Raw genomic sequence first — 25,763 nt, 5'->3', positions numbered from 1 at the left:
CGCTCAGCCTCGCCCGATATTGGAAGCTAAACAAGACCAGACGATGGGTGACCAGCGTGCATACAGCACGTGGTGTAGAGCCTGCATACAGCACGTGGTGTACAGCCTACATACAGCAGGTGGTGTAGAGCCTACATACAGCACGTGGTGTACAGCCTACATACAGCACGTGGTGTACAGCCTACATACAGCAGGTGGTGTACAGCCTACATACAGCAGGTGGTGTACAGCCTACATACAGCAAGTGTATACAACGTGCACACTGCAGGTGATGTACAACATGCACACTGCAGGTGATGTCTGCGTTACGTGGAACACGTGTGTGCACACGCAGGGAACACGTGTGTGCACACGCAGGGAACAGGTGTGTGCACAAACACACACACACTGAGATCTCGCTATTAATTTGAATGGGCGCTATTAACACAGACAGCGTTAATTGCGTAGCGCGTCACGTGGCACGTGTTTAACAATCATCGGACGAGTTGATCTGAATGGGGGAGGCGCGTGGGTTGTGGGTCGAGAAGTCGGACTGGGAGTTTGGAACCCTGCCAGTTCCAGGCTGCGCTGTGGCCGTGCGACTTGAAGAGGGCGGTGCGGCACACCAGCCGCCGCTGTGCCGCGTCTGCGCCGTCGCATCCCTGCTCCCCGCCGTCACCAACCGGCGCCGACCAGCGTGGGGAAGTATGGTCAAATATTTGGTCCCAACGATGAGCGCGGTGCAAGGAGGGGAGGCGTTAAAACTCAACCCAACAGTGGGTTGGCATCTCGAGCTCGGACGCTGGAGGGAGACAAGACGGCGTCAAGTTGAACTAATCTGGGTGTCCGCCTGATGATGCGAGTTGCAATTACTGGCGGAACGTCGTACTCAGATTGTGTGCTGTACTAGTGACGAATTGGCCACGTTCTGTTTACGTGACAACCCTTACTAATTGGCTGTGTCGGGTGGTGGCGGGTTTAACGACACATTTATATATTTACGCGATCTAACCCCCAAAAATCTATATTGTGGATATTATGGTTTAAAGTTGGTTTTAGTAGTTGGGCGCATTTTTAATGAAGAAACCAAGTGTATGGCTTGTTTTGCCGGTACCAAGATGGTGACAATTAATACAGCTGGTCATTGATTATCAGGCGGCTTGGGGGGGGGGCCTTCCCGGATTTTCAGAACACCGGATAATCACTACATCATTATTTAAAACTCGGTTGTTGGGGGGCGCTGCCTGCGTCGCCCCCCAACACGTGGCCGGGACCCGAGTGAGGGTCAGACCCTTCCTAGCTGGGACCCCCTCCTCCGTATAGGGCAGTGAGCAGGGTGGCCACCACCCTCGTCTGTAGCTGGTTGAAGGGGAAGTTACTCCTTTGTGTTACGTGTTGATGTTACAAATAATAAATGTGTTGCCTCTAAAGAACAACGTCTGCGACTCAGTTGGACTCACCACGCATGAGACGATACACCTGAATGACCAATTTTAATGAAATGCACTTAGTTACTTTTAAATGTTTAATGTTATGTTTTCCAACGTAAGCAGTCGGAAGTGTTAAATATATCATTGTTCTGTTCACAATTGCTTCATAAGCAGAAGATCAAAACGCATCAGAAAGCTACACACACTTCGGAGCCTCGAACGCCGGGGGGTCAAGGGTCGGAACCCCGCGCCCTTGTTAATTGTACAGCGTGCGTGATGACGTCATCGTGCACATTTATTGCCGGACCTTTTTAAGTGGACAGCTTGCGTGATGACATCATGACGCACGCTTATTGCCGGACCTTTTCAAGTGTGCAGCTTGCGTGATGACCTCATGACGCACGCTTATTGCTGAACCTTTTTTAAGTGGACAGCTTGCGTGATGACATCATGACGCAAGCTTATTTCCGGACCTTTTAAAGTGTGCAGCTTGCGTGATGACCTCATGACGCACGCTTATTGCCGGACCTTTTTAAGTGGACAGCTTGCGTGATGACATCATGACGCACGCTTATTGCCGGACCTTTTAAAGTGTGCAGCTTGCGTGATGACATCATGACGCACGCTTATTGCCGGACCTTTTAAAGTGTGCAGCTTGCGTGATGACATGTTTTCCTTGGTCGTGTTTTTGTTTTTTTAATTTGTTGTGGTTGCACCCGATTCAAGAGCCGAATGGCTCACAGGGCTATACCAAAATAAATAAACTGAAACTGAAACGCACGCTGAATAGCCTCCACCCCATGCAAGACAAATCTCTGTATGAATAAAATATGCAGCCAAACAACACAGTTCTCAAACAAGATGCATGTACATGAATTGTGTCTACTCTCTGTTTATATATATAAGTTTTAATGATTTGCTTAACTTTCTGATACTTTGCACTCCTATCGTGTTTTACTTTTGCTTTTTGTAACTTTCTGATCCCGTGCCCCTACAGGACATGTGAAAAAAGAGCTTTGTGGCTCTTCAGATTCCTCAAGTGTCAATACATATTCTGATTCCGACGATGGTGAGCGCAATGGACTTACAATCCAGCGGTCACTGCTTCGATATTCTGGCGTGGCAGCGTGAGAACATTTTCTCAAAGACTCCACATTGCCCCCTGTGAACCCAGCGGGAGAGCGTGCCGTGGGTACTGTCAATAGGCGGGTCCGCGTGCCGTCGAGTAAAGTGACGCACCTGCTGGTGGGCACTTAGCGCACACGCCGTTGAGCATTTTTATGGGTGTGTCGGCAGGGCGGAGGAACTGGGGCAAGGGTAACCGTAGACCTCGTGGGGAAACCCCTGAAACAATCTGGTGGGTTCGAGAAGGGAGGCCGGGCTCGGGCGGAGCCAAGCCGCGCCGAGGGGAATAAAAGCAGCGGAGAGCGAGAGCTCCGGGCTGCCGGTTCTGGGAGTGGACTCGTCTCGTCGTCGCCGTCGCCGCCGCCTTCGCCGCCTTCGCCCAATCATCGCGCGACCGGACAGTAGTTGGCTGTCCCGGTCGACGCCGTCGTTGCAACGTGGACAGGGTCGTGTCTAGGCCGGGCTGTACGGCAGTGTGGTCATGAGAGAGGGGGGGGGGGGGCCCTAGTGGTGGCGTGAACTCAACAACATTAAAAGGGGAGGATGGTGCCTCCTGCGACTACCTCGTCTCCGACTGAGTGCATTTGTGCGACGCACGCACGCCACCCGCACGCACACACAAGCCTCAAGCAATAAGGAAGAAGAGACCTACGACACTACATAGGTATGAATTAAGAACAGATACCAACGATCGCCCGATCGATACGTGTGATCAGTGATAATAACACTTTTCTGCTCCCGCGCAGCAGAAGCCTCGGCCCATTAATGGGACAGCAGCAAAGCCACGCAAATCAACATCAATGAGCCCCGCCCACTGTTGTAAAGATATTGCAACTACTGTACTGCAGGGCGATCACATGGATTTCGGATTAACCGGAGCAACATATTTGTTCGGTTTAAGCACGTGACTTGTAATAAAACATTTCCAAGAATAACAATGTACAACTGTTTTTTAACTATTAATTTGGCCTTAACGGAAAAAAAATCCACAAGTTAATAATGTCCGTCAAAATTTCAGGCGCGCGGTTAAACCGCAAATCAGAAAAAACGCGCGCGGATAATTATCGATTATAATCGAGTCTACTGTATTTAAAATGTAATTGCGTTAGCGGCTTGGGAAGGCTTGCAGGATAACAGCAACACACGCGCATGTGATGAGCGGATCCTCAGCGGGCCTACGGAAAATAGACAACGCAATTGTACTGTCGGAAGCAATATATTATTTATTATAATGAAATACACCAGGGTTTTTGTTGTTGTTGTTTTATTACATATTTAAAGTGAAAGGTCGTTTAAATCCTTATATTTAAAAATAAATCTGCAGTCTATCTGCAATACCATCGAAACACAAACGCTTGGAAGAAGATCATCACCTGGTTACGTTGAATGTCACGCACAAATTACTGAATGCACACCAAGTATTGTAATACTGTATACAAATAGTGGTCATTACTGTGTGTGTAAATACTGCACTATCCTTCGAAGGAGGTTACACGACTGGTATATCACGACTTAAAATACTGTGACGATGTTACGGTTAAAGCATTCCACGATATTAAATAAATGTGGCACTATATGTTTAATCGGTTTCAGCCCCATAATGCAATAGGATAGAAAAGTGTATATATTTGTTTAAAATAATAATGATCGTCATAATATGAAGAAATATATAATTTCAATAGCAATAATTTTGCATTAAGCTCATTGTGATGCACGGTTGATATTCACATGGATTAATCTAGTAATACTTTACGCAATATTTCGTTGTATATGCTTACAAATAACTTCATAGGGGCTGTTGTTTCATTGGGAGCAATAATTAAACGGCAATTAAATTCAAAACATGGAAAGGGAATTGAAGAATGAAGGTCTACACATTGCCTGGGGTCCTCCCACAGCCACCGCAGCAAAGTTTTTACTTAGAGTAGCCCAATGACCTCACGTGTTTTAATGAGCCAGTAAAACCTGTGACCTCTTAAATATCTTGATTCAAAATCGGCATGCAGGAGGGCGATAAAACGCATTCTTACAATGTCAATAAAAACCCGCTATGCAGTTCAAATGCATGAATAACAAAACAAAAAGGAACCCTTTAGTCGAGGGGAGAACAGAAGTAAAGACTGCAGTTTCACAAATTGACTATAGCCATGGTGAAATATTACACGTGTGTCTTGAATGCGGCGCACCATCAGCTAAATCCGTAACGTGCGCCTGAAATTGAAAACGCGTGGAACCTGTCGCGGTCCGGTAAAGCTCGAAGCATCACGAGATTATGCAATTCTTCCCTTTCTTCCTACGCTGAAGCCTGCGGTGGTTGGGCGTGTTGGGCAAGAAGGGCCTGTGCAGGAACTGCGGGGTTCCCAGTGGGTACTGGTGAGAAGGACTCGCGGACTGCGGGATCGGCTGCCCCATGAAGTACCCCTCCTCGTCGCTCTCCGACGACGACGAGGAGCAGGTGGAGCACCAGTCGCCGTCCGGCACCCTGCCGTCGTCGCGGCCGTAGTCGCTGTCGTACTTGAAGCTCTGAAAGCGCTGGGCGGCCCGGGGGTCTTGCAGCGCGAACTCCGAGAACGTCCTCCCGCACGCGCCGTACGCGGGCGGGCGGGCGCGCTGCTGCTGCTGCTGCAGCAGCAGCTCCGAGTGCTCCTGCAGCAGCCGCAGGGCCAGCTGCTGCTGCTGCTGCGCCCCGCCGGCCTTGCGGCTGCCGCCCCCGCCGCTGCGTCGCAGCGCAGCGAGCAGCGCATCGCGGCCCGTCGCGGGCGCCCCCCCCCGCGGTTCCCCGCCAAGGTTGAGGGCGTTCTCCGAGCGCGACATGCGGGACCGCCGCGAGCGGTGCCGCCGCTGGCCGCCGTCGCCGTCGCCGCCGCCGCCGTCGTCGTCGCGGCGGCGGCGGTGCCGACGGCGGCGGCGGCGTTTTCCGTTCCAGCCCTCGATGGCACCCGCGTTGCGCCTCCTCATCTGCTCGCTCGTGGGCGCTCGGAAGAGGTCGACGTCGCGGACGGCTCCGTCGCCCGGCGCGTAGCGGGGAGCGCCCGCGCCTTCCGCCTGCGGGCGGCGCGCCGGCGCCCCTGGCGCGGGGGGGTCGTGGCGCTGCGCGGGCCGGGCGCCGCGCAGCGACTCCGAGCTGCGGCAGCGCGCGCCCAGCGCCCGCCGAGGTTGCGCGAGCTGCGACTGCAGCGGCGCCGGCGCCGGCAAGTCGAACAGGCCGTAGGGCGGCGGCGTGCGGGCGGCGCTGTGCAGCGAGTCGGAGCTGCGGCAGCGCGTGGACGAGCCCAGCGTGCCCGCGTTGCTCGCCCTCTCCGAGCCGTTCATTCCCGAGTCCTTGCTCAGATCCGGCATGGAGAACTTGGAGAGCCTCTCGTGCCGCCGGCCGTCGTGCCCTGCGGGCGCACCTTAACACGGCGCCGAAGACAACAGCGCGGTCACCCGCAGCTCAACAAACGCGCGCGGCTGTTAGGACGGTGAACGTCGCCTGCCGGCCTTGACCGTCGACGTTGGCGCAACGTCGAATGGTTAGTTCACGATTTGAACTTTTAACGCGCCCGCTGTCGCCCGCCGCACGGTGTTCGCTCGCCCTCGGCAGACAACCACTGGGAGCCGCGAGGAGCAGTGCCGGATTAAGCTAGTGCGGGGACTGTAGGATATGTTATAAAGGGGCCTTAAATAAAAAACAACACGTAAATATAAAAACACAAAAATGTTACTTGCATAGTAAAGCAATTGTATTTTTTCATTTGCTATACAGCCAGATAATACGTCAAATCGCTAATTTTAAAGGTGAAGGCAATATAGTACTATAGAAATAGAGCAAGTGCAGAATCATTGAACCGGAATTGATAGCTTGAAAGCATTTAGCGTGGGGTCCTTGAAAGTGCGGGGCCCGTAGCATATGTAGATACTTTTGCTACGAGGATAATCCGGCATTGGCGAGGAGGAGCCACGGACGAGTGGGACGACAGCAGTCATGCGGGTGATGCCGGCGCCAACAATTCCCCAAGTTCTGCAGTCCTCTATATATATTAAGGTGCTGTCGGCCAATTAATGAGCAGTGTAATCGTAAACGAAGTGCACCCGGGGAGAACGCACGTGTGCAATGGGGCAACACTTCATCCCTGGTGTGGAGCACACATTTTGCCGTACCGCCTTCCCCTGGCAGAGCCAGGGGGTACACGGCATCATCTCGACGCCGACGGGAAAGAGGAGTTTCACACCACGAGTGTGATCCACCGACCCCTGACCTCCATTGCTGGAATACAGGGCACGTGCGTAGCCGCCACCACCGTCCCAGGCTAAAACTCGTCAGGGATCAGTGCTTGGGTGAAAAATTAAACGCTGCTTCCTTCGGGGCAACAACTTTTCTCACGCAAATTGTGCAGAGGGATCCTTCTTGCCGTGGGGGTGACTCTGTCCACAGTCGCGACGGTGGTACAACGTCTCTGGCGATAATGATGTTTTACGTATCAATTTCTACACCGTATTTACTCTGTGTGGGATTAAATCGAAGCGTACAGTGTAATCTCATACGGTCTTGGAACTACTCATGTATAATCCATAATACAGGTCTTGTTGGGTTAGATTGAGTAAATATAAACGTGTCGTTAAACCCGCCACCACCTGACAGCCAATTAGTAAGGTGTGTCACGTAAACAGAAGATGGCAACTTGTTACTAGTACAGTACACCAGTGTGTGCTGTACTAGTCACAGATCAATAATTGAAAAGGATCAATAACAAAAAAATGTGCAAAACATAGAGAAACGCACGCGGAGAGACGGAAAGAAAGATAACAACCCGATGTGTACGTTGCAGGAGTTGTTTAACCATACTTCACCACGCTGGTCAGTGCAGGTTTGTGAATGCAGAGCGTGTAGACAAGGGCGCATAGATGTACAGCACAATACTGCTGCCCACAGTGTAACCTGTTTTCTTCACAGCGGTAAACGCACTATCCATCTGACATCGGGAACATTTTAAGTGATTCTATTCCATTCTTGCGCATGGCAGCAATACCTTCAGGTGCTAAATGCCAATGTCGAGGTCTGCTGCTGGCCACGAGGAGACGACTTCAGGAGAGAGCTCGTGTCGTTCTGATATTCCTCTTCCTTCATCGAAGGAGTGGTTTGGACATTGCCATCAAGAGGCATTACATAACTGGGGTTGCCTTTGCCGCTGCAGTAAAATGAGCAATCGGAAAATTTGCCATCTTCCCCGCATTCCACCGTCGCAGATATTTCTGAAAAACTCTGAATCCGGCTCCAGACAAGATAACGGCGAAGGAACTCCCCTTACCGGTCACGGTAGAGAACGGCAGCGACTCCATGGAGTCGCGCGGGTGCCGGAGGGGCGCGTCGAATGACCCCGCGAAGCCCGCCAAGCCGACGGCGTCCCCGTGGCGGCACTGCCTCTCCAAGAGCCGGCGGAAGGAATCCCGCTTGTCGAAGGAAGGGCTGCGGTTCGAGCGCCTGTCCGACGCGTGGCCCCAGTCAACCCCCCGTCGCTCGCGTTGGCGCCCGTCGTCGCTCCTCCCCCCCGCCGCCGCCGCCGCCGCCGACGAGAGACGACCGTCGGAACCCTTGCAGAAACGAAAGGCCCTGCTGTGGGCCGAATCCACCGAGCCGCGCTCGCCCCCTTCCGGCTGCCTCTGCCGCTTCCTGTCGAGCACCGGGCGTGGGTAGGAGGGGCGGTCCACGGCGCTGAGCGCTCCGAACACGACGTTCTTGTTCAGGTCGTCGGCGGCGGCGGCGGCGGCCGCCTCCCGCTCCAGGCCCTCGCTTTTGAAGGGCGGGAGGTCATCGTCGCTCCGCCACACGTTGTCCGCGCAGACGCCGAGCGGCCGGCTCGTCAGGCTGAGCGCGTCCAACTGCCGCGACAGGGGATCGACGTCGTACGAGCCGTCGGGCGACCTGGAGCCGCGCGTCAGCAGGGAGTACGTGCTGCGGGGGGCGCGCCTCAGCTGGTACTCGTCCGAGCTGGTCCACTTGGCCGAGCCGCGGTGGGACTCCCGCGATCGCGCGCTCTGGAAAGCAGAGTCGGACGAGTCGGACGCGTCGGGGTCCCTGCCGGCGTCGCCCGCGGCCGCCTGGCTGCACTCCTTGGAGCAGTAAATGTTGCCACCGTGTGGCAGGAAGGGGAAGCCCAGTAGGGGCTTGAGACAGCAGTCGCAGCTGAAGCAGGTCTCGGACGCATGCCAGTGCTGCCCCCTGTATGTCATCTGGCCCTGGTCAATTCCTTCTCATGCGAGCCAGACGCGCGGGCGGAGGGGAGGGACACAAATGGAAAAACGCAAATTACATGACGGTTTCCCTTCGTTGTCCCGACTTTTTGTTTTTCATCTCCAAATCACTCGTATGTGTTTCCCTGTGAGCGCCGTTTGTTTGATTGGGATTTAGTTTAGCCAAAAATAAATGAAATAAAAAATAATTTGCTAAAAATGCATAATTTCTTCAAATGTATCCATCCGCTGTTAGACCTGGATTAACGTTCCACATGCATTAGATGTTAAAATTAGATTGATTTCAGACATTATGAATGAGAAAAGAGAGAAAGGAGCTATACTCATGAGACCATTACAAAAAACTGGACGAGTGAAACAAAACAAACACGACGGTAAAAACCATACCAAAAATATCATATATTGTTTACATCAAACAACCAGCCCGAATAGTGCCGATACATCGAATAGTGCCGATACATCGAATCACCGAGGGGAGGAAGGGATGAATCGTTACAAATGATTAACATGTTGGTAAGTATCTTGAACTTCTTTCGTGCTCATCGGAGGTGTGGGGAATGTGTTCCTGGTTTTCCCTTTGAATAAAAAAAAGCGGCAAATTGAAATAAAAACATTTACAATAATAAATTTTGATTTAAAACTTTCGTGACTGCAGGAATTCATATTCTTTGGTTATTTCGGTAAAGTCAGGTAGACATAAAAATAATAAATTAATAAAAGTAAAATAAAAACCACGACGTTTCGATCACAACACAAGTGGTCATCATCAGGAAAAGGGGGTTAGCTTCTAAAGGCAAACTGTTTATAAAAGCTTAAAATGGGCGTAACCCAAATGTCAGCAGCATGGGCGGGGCGGCTGATGTTAATGTAAGTAATGTGTAATGACCGCGATGGCAGTGGGTTTCCACCAATTAAAGGGCTGCGATGTAATCATTGCACCTGGCTTTACACACTCACACTGGTGACAGTGGAGGTTGCTGCTAGAGGTGATGGTAGTAGTGGGTAATGATGGTACTGGTGGTGGGCTTCCACTAATAAAGGGCTACTGTTAGTTGTGATGGTAGTTGTGGGTAATGATGGTCCTGGTGGTGGGCTTCCACCAATCAAGGGCTACTGCTAGTGGTGATGGTAGTAGTGGGTAATGATGGTACTGGTGGTGGGCTTCCACACATCAAGGGCTACTGCTAGTGGTGATGGTAGTAGTGGGTAATGATGGTACTGGTGGTGGGCTTCCACCAATCAAGGGCTACTGCTAGAGGTGATGGTAGTAGTGGGTAATGATGGTACTGGTGGTGGGCTTCCACCAATCAAGGGCTACTGCTAGAGGTGATGGTAGTAGTGGGTAATGATGGTACTGGTGGTGGGCTTCCACCAATCAAGGGCTACTGCTAGAGGTGATGGTAGTAGTGGGTAATGATGGTACTGGTGGTGGGCTTCCACTAATAAAGGACCACTGCTAGTGATGATGGTAGTAGTGGGTAATGATGGTACTGGTGGTGGGCTTCCACACATCAAGGGCTACTGCTAGTGGTGATGGTAGTAGTGGGTAATGATGGTACTGGTGGTGGGCTTCCACCAATCAAGGGCTACTGCTAGTGGTGATGGTAGTAGTGGGTAATGATGGTACTGGTGGTGGGCTTCCACACATCAAGGGCTACTGCTAGTGGTGATTGTGTGGGCAGTGATGGTCCTGGTAGTGGGCTTCCACCAATAAAGGGGTACTGCTAGTGATGATGGTAGTAGTGGGTAATGATGGTCCTGGTGGTGGGCTTCCACCAATCAAGGGCTACTGCTAGTGGTGATTGTATTAGTGGGCAGTGATGGTCCTGGTAGTGGGCTTCCACCAATTAAAGGGGTGCCAGGTCTAGAATGGAAACATTACAGCCAGTTATGACTTACACTGGTTGATAACGTCCTTCCAGTGATTGTTGAGTTTGTACCCATCTTCTTGGTTGAAATTGTGTCTATGTCTGTATATATGGATGGCTTCATGAACAAATCTTTGTTGATAGCCAGTAGGCTTGCAAAGTATCATCGTCTTAGAGAAATCAATTTTGCGTGAGCCAGCCGCATTAAAATAATGATCAGCCACGGCCGAAGTATTGGTCCTACCATGTTTCAAATTTGCCTTATGCTCACGAACACGGTCTGAGACATGTCGCTTAGTTTCCCTAATGTAACTGCTGCCGCAGATGCAGCTTAGTTTGTAGACGCCGGGATATTGCATGTCAGGAATCTTGTCCTTCACAGATGGGATCAGAACAGTTTTTCCCCTTTTTTCTGGCAACAAAACAGGTGTTAAGATCATAAAACACCAAACTGAAACCTTCTACAAGGAATCATGTCTGCATTAACCACAATTCTTGTGGTCCGAATGTAAAAGGTTTCAGTTTGGTGTTGGGTAGGGAATTCAAAGGGGACTTCGGTGATTTAGGCAGGAGCTTTGCTAGAGTTGCAACGGCTGACGAAAGGTTCTGGAAGCGGCCGTGAGAGTACGTAAGGGACGGGGAGAGGAGTGCTCAGGGTCAGTTGGAAGTCTCCCTACTAGCAGACTGCCGTCGGTGCGACGCCTCAGAAGGCTGCGTGAAGAAAGCCCAACTCTACCAGACCGACTCACTTTTTCTGGACCTCTTGTACGTATGTTTGTATGTACGTTTAACTTCTCTCGCACCGTACGTAGCCAAACCGTGCTAATCGCTTGCTTCTGCACAAGCACGTCCGTCCGTCCTCAGGAGCAGCGAACGACCGCGTTGAACGCACCGATCAGCTGCCCGCACTTGGCGCAGTGGTCGGTGTGCAGCATCTGGAAGCAGCTGCAGCAAAAGGGCCTCCCCTCCTTCATGACGTAGCGACGGCCGCCCAGGGCCACGTCGCACTCGCAGCAGCGGAAGTGCTGCGTGTGCCAGTGGCCGCCCTCCGCCTCCGTGCATTCGTCCGCAAATATTATCTGCACAAAGCGCAACCGCGACCGTGACGCTCGTCCATTATGAGAGCATGTGGCGCAGCGCGAATCGAACTCACGGAAGGACTCTCGGAGCCACAGGGGAAGGGGGGGCGTGCGGCGCACCGGTAGGAGGCAGTGTGTATACGTGTGTGTAGAACTTATTTCGCCCCGTGCGTGTTGAACTTATTTCGCACCGTACGTAGCCAACGGAGCCAATCAGAGGTGTGGGGGAAGGACAGCAAACGGAACGCAAAAAAGCAGTCCTGAAGAAATGAGTTTTCAATCTAGATTTAAAAGTGCATGGCTCCAGTGGCTTCCGCAGAAGCGCACCTGAAAGCGCGCGACGCGGTAACCATCTTTGTTCGACGGTTAGCCAAAACCCGCTGCGAGGATGACCGGAGTTGGCGCCATGACGGGTCTATCCTCCTCGACGAGATCGGCAAGGCAGCGCGGTTCATTTGCGGCAAGCACTTTGTTGGGTGCAGCCAATGTGAGACCCGGAGCAGACGTCCCCTTTCACGAGGACGAGCGACATGTCCAACCCCCCCCTTCCCCAGTGCGGAAAATCTGCAAACGACACCGCCCCCCACCCCCCCGACCCCGGCTCGCCTCGTCGCAGGCGGCGCAGCGGGGCTTCATCTTCTCGGCATGGTGGCGGCCGCAGTAGACGCGGCCCTCGTGGAAGAAGTAGACGAGGTCGACGAGCAGCTCGGCACAGGTGGCGCATACGAAGCATGCCGGGTGCCAGCAAGCGTGGGGCCCCACGCGCGACGCGCACGCCGCCATCTCCCCCGCGCACACCGCTCCACCGCACTGCCATCGACCCCACACACACGTGGACGACACATGTGGACGACACGCGTGGACGACACACGTGGACGACACGCGTGGACGACACGCGTGGACGACACACGTGGACGACACACACGGGCGGGTGGGCGGGCGGGCACGCGCGTGCTGCAGGCGACCGGCAGGTAACGCTTCCGTGGTGCGTGGTGCCGGTGGGGCAGGGGCGACTGGCGGTGGTGGCGGTTGTGGTGGCGTTCGTGGCGGCAGCGGCGGTGGCGGCGGTGACGGCGGTGGTGGTCGTGGCGGCGGCAGTGGTGGCAGTGGTGGTGAATGAGGGCACAAATAATTTCTGTCACTGGCCAATAACCGCCACTGCCTGCCTGTGCTGTGGCTGCGAGTGGTTGGTGTTACCAGCTGGCAGTGTTTAGAGTTACCAGCTGGAGTTGATGAGAGCGAGTGGCTTTGCCTACTGGTACCAGGGCGAGGGTGAGTGGTGACGGTGAGGGTGAGTGGATTTGCCTACTGGTACCAGGGCGAGGGCGAGTAGTGACGGTGAGGGCGAGTGGCTCTGCCTACTGGCGGCAGAGTGAGGGTGAGTGGTGACGGTGAGGGCGAGTGGCTCTCCCTACTGGTACCAGGGCGAGAGTGAGTGGTGACGGTGAGGGCGAGTGGCTGTCCCTACTGGCAGCAGGGCGAGGGTGAGTGGTGACGGTGAGGGCGAGTGGCTCTGCCTACTGGCGGCAGGACGAGAGTGAGTGGTGACGGTGAGGGCGAGTAGCTCTCCCTACTGGTACCAGGGCGAGGGTGAGTGGTGACGGTGAGGGTGAGTGGCTTTGTCTACTGGTACCAGGGCGAGGGTGAGTGGTGACGGTGAGGGCGAGTGGCTCTCCCTACTGGTACCAGGGCGAGGGTGACTGGTGACGGTGAGGGTGAGTGGCTTTGTCTACTGGTACCAGGGCGAGGGTGAGTGGTGACGGTGAGGGCGAGTGGCTCTGCCTACTGGCGGCTGGGCGAGGATGAGTGGTGACGGTGAGGGCGAGTGGCTCTGCCTACTGGCAGCAGGACGAGGGTGAGTGGTGACGGTGAAAGCGAGTGACTCTGCCTACTGGCAGCAGGGCGAGGGTGAGTGGTGACGGTGAGGGCGAGTAGCTCTGCCTACTGGCGGCAGGGCGAGGGTGAGCGGCGCTCTCACCTGCTGGCAGGTGGCACCGCTGAGCGAGTGTGGAACGATGCGCACGGTGCCCCGTCCCAGCGCCTCGCGCTTGCGCTGCAAGCTGAACAGCTGCAGCTCCTTCCTCTCCTCCTCATCCAGCGAGCTGCAGTACCGCACCTGCGACGGCAGCAACCCCTCGCTCACGACGGACTCCGCTCGTTCAACGACGGCACACGGGCAACGGTGCAGCCTTGCAATCGCTTGCTCACTACGCACCGCTGGCGGAAGAAGGTTCACCCGAGGAAGCTCCGAACAACTCTTCTTGCCCCCGACAGCCCCGCTCTCGGGATGATATTTGGCCTACTCCTCCACACCGGAAGAGGTTGCCGTACTCCAACGCACGCGGCCTGCCTGTGGTGGACCCATGTCCAGTCCGGTGCGCTCAGCGTGACACCGCAGCAGCATCCAATTGTATGCATGCACCGAACTGTACGTTGAACTTCTTATGCACCATATGTAGCCAACCGTGATAATCGTGGGGGAAGGATAATAAACTATACTCAAAAAGCAGTTCTAAAGAAATGTATTTAAATTTAAAAGTGGATAGCTCCCAGCGGCTTCCTAATATCGGAAGGAAGAGCGCTCCAGACGGCCACAGGAGCGCACCTGACAGCGCGCCTGATGCGGTGACCACCGTCTTAGACCTGCATGACACCTCTGTTCATGCGCCGTAGCTCAGTGGTTTGCTGTGCCTTCGGTGCAATAAAGGGCGATCCATTTACGTGAAACTCCCTTTCCGTTGGAGTCGAGGTGCTCACACGCTGGCTCGCCAGGAGGAGGTGCAGCAAAAATGTGTACTGTCCATCTTCCGACCCACATGCGAAACGCTGATTCGTTGGCTAAAAAACTTCTCGATATACAAGGGGACTGCAGAGCTTGGGCAATTGTGGGCACCGGCCTCACTGTTCCGTTGCTGCCTCCCCCCGGCTCTCGCCTGTGGCTCCCCACACTTCCGAGTTGCCTCTTTGTCGCTGCGTTAACACACAAAGAGGCCGGAATCTTTTTAGTTTTTTTATCGCCGAGCAAAGCGGTTCCATCGCCATGCGGGGTTGGGGGGGGGGAATTCACTTTTGACTTTGGTTCCCCAGCTGAATAAACGTGAAAACACAACGACGTCGCCATCAACAACGCGAAGATCTTCGGTGGCGAATACCCCAGCGACGAAAGAAATCCATCTCAACGCGTGCAGCTTTGCTACAGCGTCGAATGATTCTTTGGTCAGACGCAGTAACTCAATTACTCAATGACTCGGCAAGTCTCTCGGCCACAGCGGAACTGCCCCGTCTTTCTCCGAGCTCTCCGCGTTTTGTGGACGGGACTGGGCTCCTCGTCACCCAACGGGCGGCGAGTGATTCAGTGCGGCATCTGTTCACAAGTGCCGAATTCTCGGGGATGCACCCTGCACCAAACAGTTGCTCTCCCGTCTATTTTAGACAAGGCCTACTGCTGCTTACTATATATAGAGGTGTGCGTTTATACAAAGCTTGGCTACGTATAATAATAATTCACAGTCTTTTGTCAATACGCTACCGTGCTAATGCCGCCTTTCCATGCCATATTGGTTATGGAAGATGTTTGACCATACTTCACCATGCTGGTCAATGCTTGCTGGTGAGAGAAGCGCACCAGGACCCGTTCGGATATCACTTGCGCCTGACGCGAACCGGGGTCAGGAATCACAGCTCAGGTCGCTGGATTAGTAGCGCAGTGCGCTCTTGGCTGCACCACCACTCCTCACAGCAATGCATTTAAATAACCCCCACCCCCCCTCCTGTACAGCCGAAAGCGGACTGTTGGGGCAAGTGCTGTGAGCGAGAAGCAGCACCTATGAAGGCCGGCACGGCACACGAGGGGCTGGGCGGCCAACATCACACCAGACCGCCTTTGGCCCAGAACCAGTTCAAATATTCGCCACTGTTATTGGTAATGCATTCATACAAAAAAAAACAAAGATCCCTCGGTTTGCCTTAACAGACCGTTGGGCTAAATGCTGTTAGCGAGCACCTATTGAGGCCGGAATGGCACACGAGGGGGTGGGTGGCCAGCACCACGGCCGGTCGCCTTTGTCTCCCGAATAGCGATGTTTACTACATACCGCACAAGGTACTAATTTGAGGCTGAGTCGAACTCGGGAAGGCCCAGGACTGGTTCAAATATAATCGTCACTGGTGTTGGCCATGAGCAGGAATCGAACTCGGGTCGCTGGGTTTGTGGCGCAGTGCGCTAACCGCTGCTCCACCACTCTCCACATGCATTCACACGCACACAAAGACATATACTCACAAAACACTGAATAACCCCGACATTGCCTGCTTTAGTGAATAATCTAAATATAGTGAACAATAGTGACTAGTGAAATATAGTGAATAGGTTTTGTAAATAGTAAAATAAAAAGTCTACGTGTTAAACCAATCTAAATAGAATATAATCGTCACAATGATCAACATCATCGTTAGCAGTCATGTTCAATCAGTGCACATTTCGCTGCCACGACATTGACATTGCATAAATAAGACGTGTTTTAAAGCCAAACATTCGCTGGATTATCTAGTTCATTTACTCATCAAATGCAGCTGTGTGATTGCTAAATCATTCATCTATTGGGTGCCTGTCAAACGTCTGCACTCTATTACCACGTAGACTAGGGGGAGACCGGGTGAGTGCTTGCGATTGAGAGCCAAGGCTCCAATTTTAAGGTGGACCACTTTTCATTTTTTGCATTCGCGATCTCTGTTGAACAATCCGGTGTCTTTTGTTTTCACGCCCCACGCGCAACGGTTTCGCTTGTGCCATTACCCGAGACGTAGTTACATTGGCATATACTTTTCACGCGATTTGCATACGTTTTGCATACAGTTAGCAACATCACTTGCACGCGTCACGTGGGCAAGCTGCCGCGGTGTAACGGCGTCGCGCGCCGGAATCGCCAACCGGAGGTCAGCGGTTTTGACCTCCCGGACGCGGTAATTGAAACAAAAGAATCTCCCACGGCCTCTGCGCACCGTACTTCAACCACGCTGGTGGCATGAAGCGGTTATGCCACAGTGTCGCCTATGACTGGCGTGGTCCCGTGCAGGTGGGGCAAATGGTGAGTACTTCCCAGCCGGTCCGAGACGTCCTGGCCGGAGTGGAGGTGTAGGCAAGATTTCTCAAGAGCTCTCTCTCAAGTGTGTGAGAATCCTCCTGCCAACAGTGGACGCCAGCAAGAAATTGCAGGGCTGCGCCTTTTCCCTGGCCCATCGTGAGCCTTAGGAATTGGTATAATTATTCCGTGTATCGTTGCATCCGCAATAGATACCCAAAGCACGGTATTATCCTCTGTGTAAAGGATCTCAATGAGCATGTATAACACGGAGAATTACTCGAGGGGGGATCGTGCTGGATAGGCGTAGAATAGGACAAGGGAATGGTAACACAAATAGGGCAATTGTCTGGTCGCTCGGAATACAAAATGACTCGGGCCTTTCCAGATGCTAAGACTGGCCCAGGAATTTATTGTAACAGGACTTTAAAATAAATACGGATCAGATTTTAGGAGGAGAGAATACACGGCTGCAGAAAACAAAAATGGGTGCCACGGTGGCGAGATGTTAACTGCCTTGCCTGGTGTACAAGACGCTATGGGTTCGATCCCGATGCTGACAACTGCATATTTGAAGTTTGCATGTTCTCCCCGTGGTCACGTGTATTTTCATCCGGGTCCGCTGTTTTTTTTTCCCTCCACATTGAGAATCAACGTGCGCTTAGAATATTTGGCTGCTATAACTTTCCACACGGCAATCCACTTCATTGAGCTTTCCTTTGTGATGGCCAGGTCGCTTCTGACAAACAGCTATATCATTCAGTGGGCCTTAGCTGGTAAAAGAAAACGGAGTTAAATCTAGTTTAAAAACAAATATTTCAGTTTAATAGAAATTCGCTCCGGGCATAACAATCTGAGCGATTCATGGCAGAGAACTTGAGCAATGATCAGGATGGATGCCGTGGATTTAAGAGAGAGACTGGGTTAGAATTTTAATAATTACTTGACAGGAGACAAATCTGGGAAGGCAGGGGGGTGTCTGAGGTATTACTGTCGAGATGTGAAAATGTCTTATCACACCACTGCATTAGATCAGAGATTGAAAACATTGTGGCAACTCCACAGGAATTCATTTTTCAAGAATTACCAATCTGCTTTTTTTGCCAGAGCACTGGCGAATGAAATAAAATACACAGTATTGGTTTAGAGCAAACAGGGTTCTAGTGGGAAAGCTCTAATGATGCGAATAGCTGATACAGAAGAACTGAAAACATCTCTCTATTGCGTGTGCTTTGTTTGGCATCTGGCACAATGTCTGATGCTTCAATCCACTCGCTGGGAGCGTCTCCAGGAAGTTAACCGAGTAGCTCGCATCCTCCCTTGGTGATAAATCGTTGCCGCCCGATGCTGGCAAGTGTGTCTGTCGGTCCTCGACTGACTGGCTCAGATCTCTTGACACAGCGAATGAGGAGGTGTTCTGAATGCGTTCCATCACGGGTGTTCAGGCGATGTAAATATTCGCCGATTCATCCACTGCAAGCGAGTCTCGATAGACACGTCGAATCGTGTGTTCGTATTAACCGGTTATTTACAGTTCACGTGCGAGTCTGCACAATCGTTGTGCTGTGCACAGCTCTCCAACATGTTTTGAGGTTGTGCGGCGTGTTGTTCGGGACAATGTCCGACGTTTCACTCCATGGGTCTAAGAAGCTCCCACAGCTCGAGGACCGACCTGTCGGACATCATCGCAGACGACACGCGGCAGTACAACCCGAGAAACTCATCGGGGGAGCTCTGTGCATAAAAACCACAACGGTCACATTGAGGCTTATTGGAGCAGCCAAAACAAAACAAGCGAAAAGAATCGAGAGTGCAAACGGGACGGTAAAAATCCAGACGAAAAATAATTTATAACCAAATCCCAATCGGGGCTCTGCATCACGACAGGTCGAGCCACTGCAGGGGCGAATCGTTGCACGCCTCGTGCGCGTTATGCAAGCATCGTTGCTTACGATCCAGCGTGGGTTTTCACGATGGCAGTGACAGCAACAGCAGCGGTAACAGCGTCGAAGGCTAAGGGCACAGTACCAGATGAGATGAAGGCTTCGACAAAGCTGGCAATGTACGGGGCCAGGGCGGGTAGGCGGTGAGGGATGAGTGTGGTGCCCAAGAGGGTCTGAGAATGTTTTTCGTACTGGGTGCAATTGTGAGCAATAGCCACATCAGACAGTACATCTAATCGGCATAATCACTGGGTTCACTGCAGCTCAAAGACTCAGTCCCTACAAGGCGTGAAGTTAGGAGTCTGCGCACTCGGTATTTGAAGGCCTGAAGACCAGAATCGGTAATTTCGCCGACAATGTGTTGACGGAAGCAGTTCCATATTCGGAGAGCAGGGTGAATAAGGGAGCTTCTGTCCAGGGAGCACGTTCTGGCAACTGGGGGGGGGGGGGGGGGGGGATGCAAGGGCGTGGCTTTGCATGGTTGTGAATAATCGGGTGGCTCGGCATCCTTGACATGGCAGTGGAATCGTGGCCTGAAGGTCTGTGGGGCAGTGATTGGTGTGCACTTTGTACAGGGATCGTGACAGCAGCGACTTGTCGAGGCTGATGCAGGCCGAGGATGGTGAGTTTTGTTATAACCAGGTGAAGGAAGCCTCTTTCAGGTTGGAGAGTATTCTCGTAATGTTGTGCAATTGTGCCAGACTCAGCTGTGCCAAGGATTAGCCATTGGGGAGTCAGAAGGAGAGGCAATACAGGAGAGTAGAGTCAGGCACTAGGGATGCATTTCTTGATTGTGTTCCCGAAAACGATTCGGAATAAATTGGCGGAGAGCTGTTCACAGTCTGGCACCTGGCGGACTGTTGGGAGCATTTTGGAGTTTTGTGATGCAGGATGGAGCTCACAGTCCTGCAGAGGGATTATGGCGTTCCAGGTTACGTCCATCCGAGACATCCGGCAAGCACGTGACCCCCATCATCGGTTGGGACGCATTCTCTGGGAACAACTACCAGCCTCCTCCCTCACCCACCGCTACGACATCCATCTTGGGCCACGTGAGTCATCACTCATGTGCTGTAAACATGTAGAGGTGCAGCCCTGGAAGAAGGCAACAAGTGCTGACGAGGTGCTGGCGTGGGGTTGGGTTGGGGGGGGGGGTTTGGGGGGCCTTTGACGAGCTCTCCACGAGTCTTTCTGCGTGTCAGTTTTTTTTTATTACCAGCTAAAGCCCCGCACCGAGCTGCGTAGCTCTTTTCAGAAGCGGCCAGGCCATCACAAAATGATGGCTCGATGAATGTGGCTTATCATCACATTGAAGTTTTATTGCAGCCAAAGACTCAGTGGGTGTCTTTGGGACGTTTTGTAATTCTAAGTTCACATGCTGCTGCTGCTGCTGCCCATGAGCTGCACTCCATTAAATTGTGCCTCAATTCCTTTTGCCGCTCCAGAACGTGTTTTTTTATTACTTGTGTGAGGTGCGAGATCAATTAATAAGTGATGATAACGGTCATTCTTTAGATCGAATGAGTGTCTTTCAAACCCAGATAGAAGGGAATTCTATTTACGGAGGTGTTGGATGGGGGTGGCAAACCCGCTAATTAGGGGCCAAAAGCCTCTCATAATCCCCCATGAAATTACATACGTACACACACAAGTTGGATTCATATAGTATCTAAATACATCTCTAGATGCCTGCCACTGCCAGTTGCTTCTTTTTGTCGATGTTCATTTTGCGGTCTGCATTCACCCGTCTCATGCAGCTGGCGCTTCTGGCATCTCGTTTTTTTTGGCGGATGGAATCTTTTTTTTTTTACCCCACACTTTTCCTTAAGTTATGAACGCTTTGAAACTGAACTTGAAATGGTTCACGTATTGGCTCCGTGAGAGATGGCGGCGGTGGCTTGGGGTGTCATTCAAGCTGATTGATGATGGATGATGATGATAATGATGATGAAGATGATTTAATTGCACGGGTGGCATATCTGTGAACACGGTGTTGTCTGACCTCATTGTCGTGTGGAGGGAGCTGGTAGAGAAGCTGGCGGATGCGGTATTTCTCCCCAACACTGTTTATGTATGGAACCTTCTCCTCTGGCAGGCAGCAGAAGTACTGGTGCACCTGTGGCGGAGACAGCAGAAAGGACGGCCAGTAACCACCGCGATCAGTGACCATCGGCGATTGTGTGCACGTAGTTACGCTGAACTTCTTTCGCACCGTACGGAGCCAACCGTGCTAATCAGAGGTGCGTCTGATGCAGCGTTGCCGAGGTGTGATGGCGTGACGACAATTTTCATCTCGATCTGATTCAATGTCCTCTCTCCAACTCCTGAGATGCCATGTGTGGAAGAACGTCAGTCCCTCCCTCGTGTCGCCGTAAAAACACAACTGAACACCGCCGTCGGTGGCGAAAGTGACATCGTTCATTCCAAACCGGGACATGATCGGTCGAGCTCAACGCTGGATAAAAAGAAAAGGCATGCTATGAAGCTTCAGGCGATCCATTCAAATGGAGTCCACGCAATGGCCTTGCATAGATTTGTGCATTTGACCATCGGTGACAAATGAACGGGCCCACCATGCAGACCTTTATAGTCCCGCGCACGTTTCGTTAAACCCAGAAGACAGACGTATCAACGATTCCCAACTGTCACCACCTGTTCGGTGCGTATTTTTTTTACTTACATGCATACTAGTGATGGCATGTGCGCACGAATGACAACCGAGCGATTTATTTATTTGTCGTTGGGTCACCAGCAGACACAACTGCAGGCGCCGTGGTCGCGACCGTGATATACACGGATGACAGCAAGATAAATTGTCTTGCGAACGCCATCGCAGGTCACACACAATTGACGCAACGGTCCATCGCCGATCAGGGTGGTGAACGAGTTACGCTTCTCCGCGTCGTACCTGCTGAGGCTTCAGGCCGGGCGGCACCCAGGAGTATTCCTCCAGAACGCAGCCAGAGTCGTCGTCCGAGACGGTGTTTCGCTGCAAGCCGTGGCCGAGCTTCACACTGGCCATCCCGCCCGTCCGCTCCTCCTAGGCCCGTCCTGGTGAGACCGTAACACCACCGCAGCGTCGCGAATCAGTGCATGGCGCGGATCGCATTACAGTCGGTCATCGATTATCCGGTAGCTTCGGTAGGGAGGGGACGTTATGTTTTTAGGTGTTGTGTATATGTTTTTTTTTGTTTACGATATGAAATTGGTATAAATAAGTATATAAATAGGCAAAAATAAATATCCTACTTTTTTCTGTATATACTTTACCGCACTTACCACTACGATCTTGAAGACTCTGCATGGGGTGATGTATATACGTTCGGCATTTTCAGTGTTAAATTTGTAAGTAGTGTATAATGTACTGTATATAAAATTTTACACTGAAATCAAGCGTAGCTACCTTTTTTTGTTACTTACACACAGTGCCGATAACCGGACTGGTAACAGCATTTGGAGCGGAAGCCGGATAATCGCGCGCTGGATAATTCGATGATCAACTGTATTCATTATTTATTCATCCAAACAAAAAAGCGTCACCAAGTCTCAAGACTCTCTGTACGTATATATGTTGTTGAACTTATTTCGCACCATACGTAGTCAACCATGCTAATCGGAGGTGTGGGGGGGGGGGAAGGACAACAAACTATAAATACAAAAGGCAAATCTCAATGAAATTCGTTTTCAATCTATATGATTTTAAAGCGTATAGCTCCAGTGGCTTCTTAATATCGGAAGTGCTTTCTAGACGGCCGCAGAGACGAACGAAGGTGGTCACCGTGTGATGCGGTGACCACCTTCGTTCGATGGCCAGCCAATAGCCGCCGCGAGGATGCTTGATGAAGGGTCCCCACGTCAGGATGCTTTGGCAAGATTCTTGTCGAAGACGTGCTTTAACTGTTGCAAGGAACCAAAGCACCCAGAGAGAATCAAGCGCATGCAAGACATCTGGCTGGCATGGAAGAGAAGGCCAAATTCCCTCTGTATGGATTCTCTAGAGCTCCCTCAAGCGGAGGCCCTTCCGCCAGCAACGGTATGAGCGAGCAACTCAAGGGCTACGTCTTTGCCGCAAGGAACAAAGATTTGCATTTATTAGGCGCTGAAATGCCGCAGCATCTCAAACCGCCTTTCATCTCTGGCCCACGCGTTTGCGTTCGCCAAACTGGACTATTGCAATGCACCACAGATTGGGATTCCGATTAAGGTGCTTGGCAGACTTCAGTTCATTCATGAATGCTGCTGCTAGAATTATTTCCGCGAACACCATTTCGTGGGCACATCACACCCCCGTTCTCTTCTCCTTGCTTTGGCGACCAATCAAATATCGAATTGATTATAGAGTCCTGCTATTGACCTACGAGGCTATCATGGGGTTATCCCCCACATTGCTTACAGGAACTGATCCTCTTCTATTCACCACCAATGAGGTCCTTGCGATATTCTGATCTCCTTCTTCTTAGAATTCCGAGGTCAAGGCCTGGGGTGATCGGGGCTTTTGCCAGCGCAGCTCCAAGACCGTGGAAAGTGTTGGCCCCTGATAATAAATCAATCAAAATCATTGGAGCTATTTAAATCTTCCCTGAAAATTTGCCTCTTTAAAACGGCCCTCCCTCCCCCCCCCCCCATAGTTTTGGTCGTTCACGCTGCTGGCTCTGTCGTGTGTTCTGCTTGCCATACACGACGGCGACGCACTTTGGATCCTTGGGTGAAATGCGCCTTACAGATGTCAATTATTATCTCAATTATTCCAATGGCCAGTTGTTTTTTGACCATAGGACTCCCCCCCCCCCCAACCCTGGTGTGACAGCTGCCTTCTCCCCTCTATTAGCAGCGCTTGCCTTTCCGCCAACACCCATCGAAGGGGCCCGTGCGTGTCCGCCTGCATTTTAACCGCTTCATCTTGCCAGCGTCTTCTTCGGAAAGGTCAGAGGCACTTGAAGAGTGCACGAGCTAACTTCCTCTCCCGGGGAGGGAATTTGGAGGGTGGTGGAGGGGGGGGAAGGTTGGTGGGGGTGTGAGGCTTGGGCATTTTTTTCGTGGCACGGAACACGCAAAAGGCAACGCACGTTCAGCACAAAAGTCAATCGCCGCGTGATTGAGCACGCGCCACCTGTTACAACTCACGCTGGCCCCGCCGGAGGCACTCCGGTGGGCAGTATTTAAAGACGTACGCAAGACGCAGCTGCGCCGGCCGCTTTTACACCCCCCACGTCCATCCTCTCGTCCGGCCCCTTGTCTCCGTCTATCTGCGTCCAAGCCTCTCTGCGTCCGTCTGCTGTCCCACTGTGTCTTTGTGCGTGTCTTGTTACTCTCGGCGTCCATGCCTGCATGTAGTCCTCTCTCTCCGTGTCAATGTCGGTGTCTGTCTGTCACCGCGGCTCTGTGTGTGTGTGTCTCTCAGTGTTTCTGTGTGCTATGTAAGTATGCATGTTAAACTTCTTTCGCACCGTACGTAGCCACACATGCTAGACACTGAAGAGTGGCACCGTATTCTTGTCTGTCGCAGTGTCTCTTTGTGTCTGTTCCTGCGTATTACCGGATTTGTCCCACTTTGCAACCTTCTTGATTAAGTTATATCATTTCCTGTAGTTGGTTTACATTGGACGTAAAAATAACTCGTGTTCAGACAATCAGAGATTGTCATAAAAAATCGCGTCTTATATTTACACCTTCCTTTCTCCAATTCGGCGATTGGAAAACATATTCTCATATTTCTGGGATTTACTTTCGTGAAAGTGTGTCTACCTTGTTTGATATCCATAATAAAATCAGCAAACATTCAAGAGCAGTCTCAAAACGACGAAGTGTTTCCACAGAAATCAACTGCAGTGTACCTCCTCAATTAAGGAACGATGCCCGATCATGTTTGTGTTCAAAACTGGCGTTGTATTCGCTCAAATAGTCAAAAGCCCCAATCATTGTCCTCTCATTGAAGATATTGAATGTTTGCAAACGTCATTGGGGAAAAGAGTACACGGTCGCCTCGCGTTTTATACGTAGCGCGATTTTGAAACGGCGCGTTGGACTGGCACTTTCATTCGTTATGCGAGCACTGCTCTTGAAATAACGCGCTCCTCCAGCGCGTGGGCCACGGTGCAGGCAACGCGCCTGCGAGCTCGTCGTTAGTCGGGCGGCAAGGTTGAGTCGCAGCGATGCTGCCTGAGGTGCGGCGGCAGTGCCGACTGCCCCAAGTGCGGGCAGCAGCATCAGGCAGCTGCTCCTTCTCGCGCCACAGTTAGAATATCTTGTCCGCGCGCAACCATTTTCCTACCAAATAATATATATTGTTGTACCTACTTTTTAAAATTTTCTTTCTTTAAATAGGCCGATGCTATCTTTAATAAACGTAGGGTAGTATTGTAAATATGACGTGTTGCTGTAACCAGTGAAAGATGTCGGAGAAAGCATGATGTGTCGACAGCGTGCTCTCCCTAACTCCAACCATGTCCTTTATATTTTAGAGGAAAATTAGTAGGTTTAATTTACGCAACTTTTGAGTTACGCGCCGTTTCCCACCCTCCCCACCCCCCCAGCGAGAAGTAGCCGTAATAAAAAAAAATTGTACAGGCCAACCAACCGTGTAGGCCTGGGTTCAGGATCGGTTTATTTCTACCATCGGCATGCAAGGAAAACAATCAACAAGATTTTGGAAATCACCCAATGAATATCAAAATATCGTTCGGCCTCAGCCTTCTGGTAACGCATGAAGAGGCTGCATTTGACTCGGTGGGGAATTGAGGTCTCACACACTGAGGCCTACATAAATAAAACAATATTTAGAGAATAATAAAAAACATTTATCATAACAACACGGACACGCCGAAATGTGATATGGGACTCGGAGGAAAAAAACTAATCTAGGTAGTATATGTGCCATGGTTTCAATACGAGCCTAGAAAATGAAACTGATTTTTCCCTACCTGATTTTTTAAAATGTACAGTACATTTTTTATTTAAAGCTTTCGTGACTGCAGGGATTCATATTCTTGGTTCTTTCGGTAAAGTCACGTAGAAGGGAAACAATAAA

The 25,763-nt window shown here is 51.6% G+C and overlaps 1 protein-coding gene across 1 annotated transcript in view; it reads right to left on the bottom strand.

Moving 5' to 3' along the window:
• Positions 1 to 3,731: 3,731 nt before the first annotated feature.
• LOC116952770 (prickle-like protein 2) overlaps positions 3,732 to 25,763 on the bottom strand; it is a 41,243-nt gene continuing 19,211 nt past the window's right edge. The window contains exons 2-8 of the mRNA XM_032972394.2: positions 21,645 to 21,787; positions 20,739 to 20,852; positions 13,691 to 13,828; positions 12,319 to 12,522; positions 11,526 to 11,712; positions 7,823 to 8,761; positions 3,732 to 5,926 (exon numbers count right to left, since the gene is read on the bottom strand). Coding sequence (XP_032828285.1) covers positions 4,797 to 5,926; positions 7,823 to 8,761; positions 11,526 to 11,712; positions 12,319 to 12,522; positions 13,691 to 13,828; positions 20,739 to 20,852; positions 21,645 to 21,758 — 2,826 coding nt within the window. The 5' untranslated portion in view covers positions 21,759 to 21,787 and the 3' untranslated portion in view covers positions 3,732 to 4,796. The remainder of the gene's footprint in view (positions 5,927 to 7,822; positions 8,762 to 11,525; positions 11,713 to 12,318; positions 12,523 to 13,690; positions 13,829 to 20,738; positions 20,853 to 21,644; positions 21,788 to 25,763) is intronic.

The sequence above is a fragment of the Petromyzon marinus genome, chromosome 48 (genome assembly GCF_048934315.1).
Source record: "Petromyzon marinus isolate PM22_M1 ecotype Great Lakes invasive population chromosome 48, UKy_Petmar_22M1.pri1.0, whole genome shotgun sequence".
Classification (NCBI taxonomy): domain Eukaryota; kingdom Metazoa; phylum Chordata; class Hyperoartia; order Petromyzontiformes; family Petromyzontidae; genus Petromyzon; species Petromyzon marinus.
This window is presented reverse-complemented; position numbering and strand designations above follow the sequence as displayed.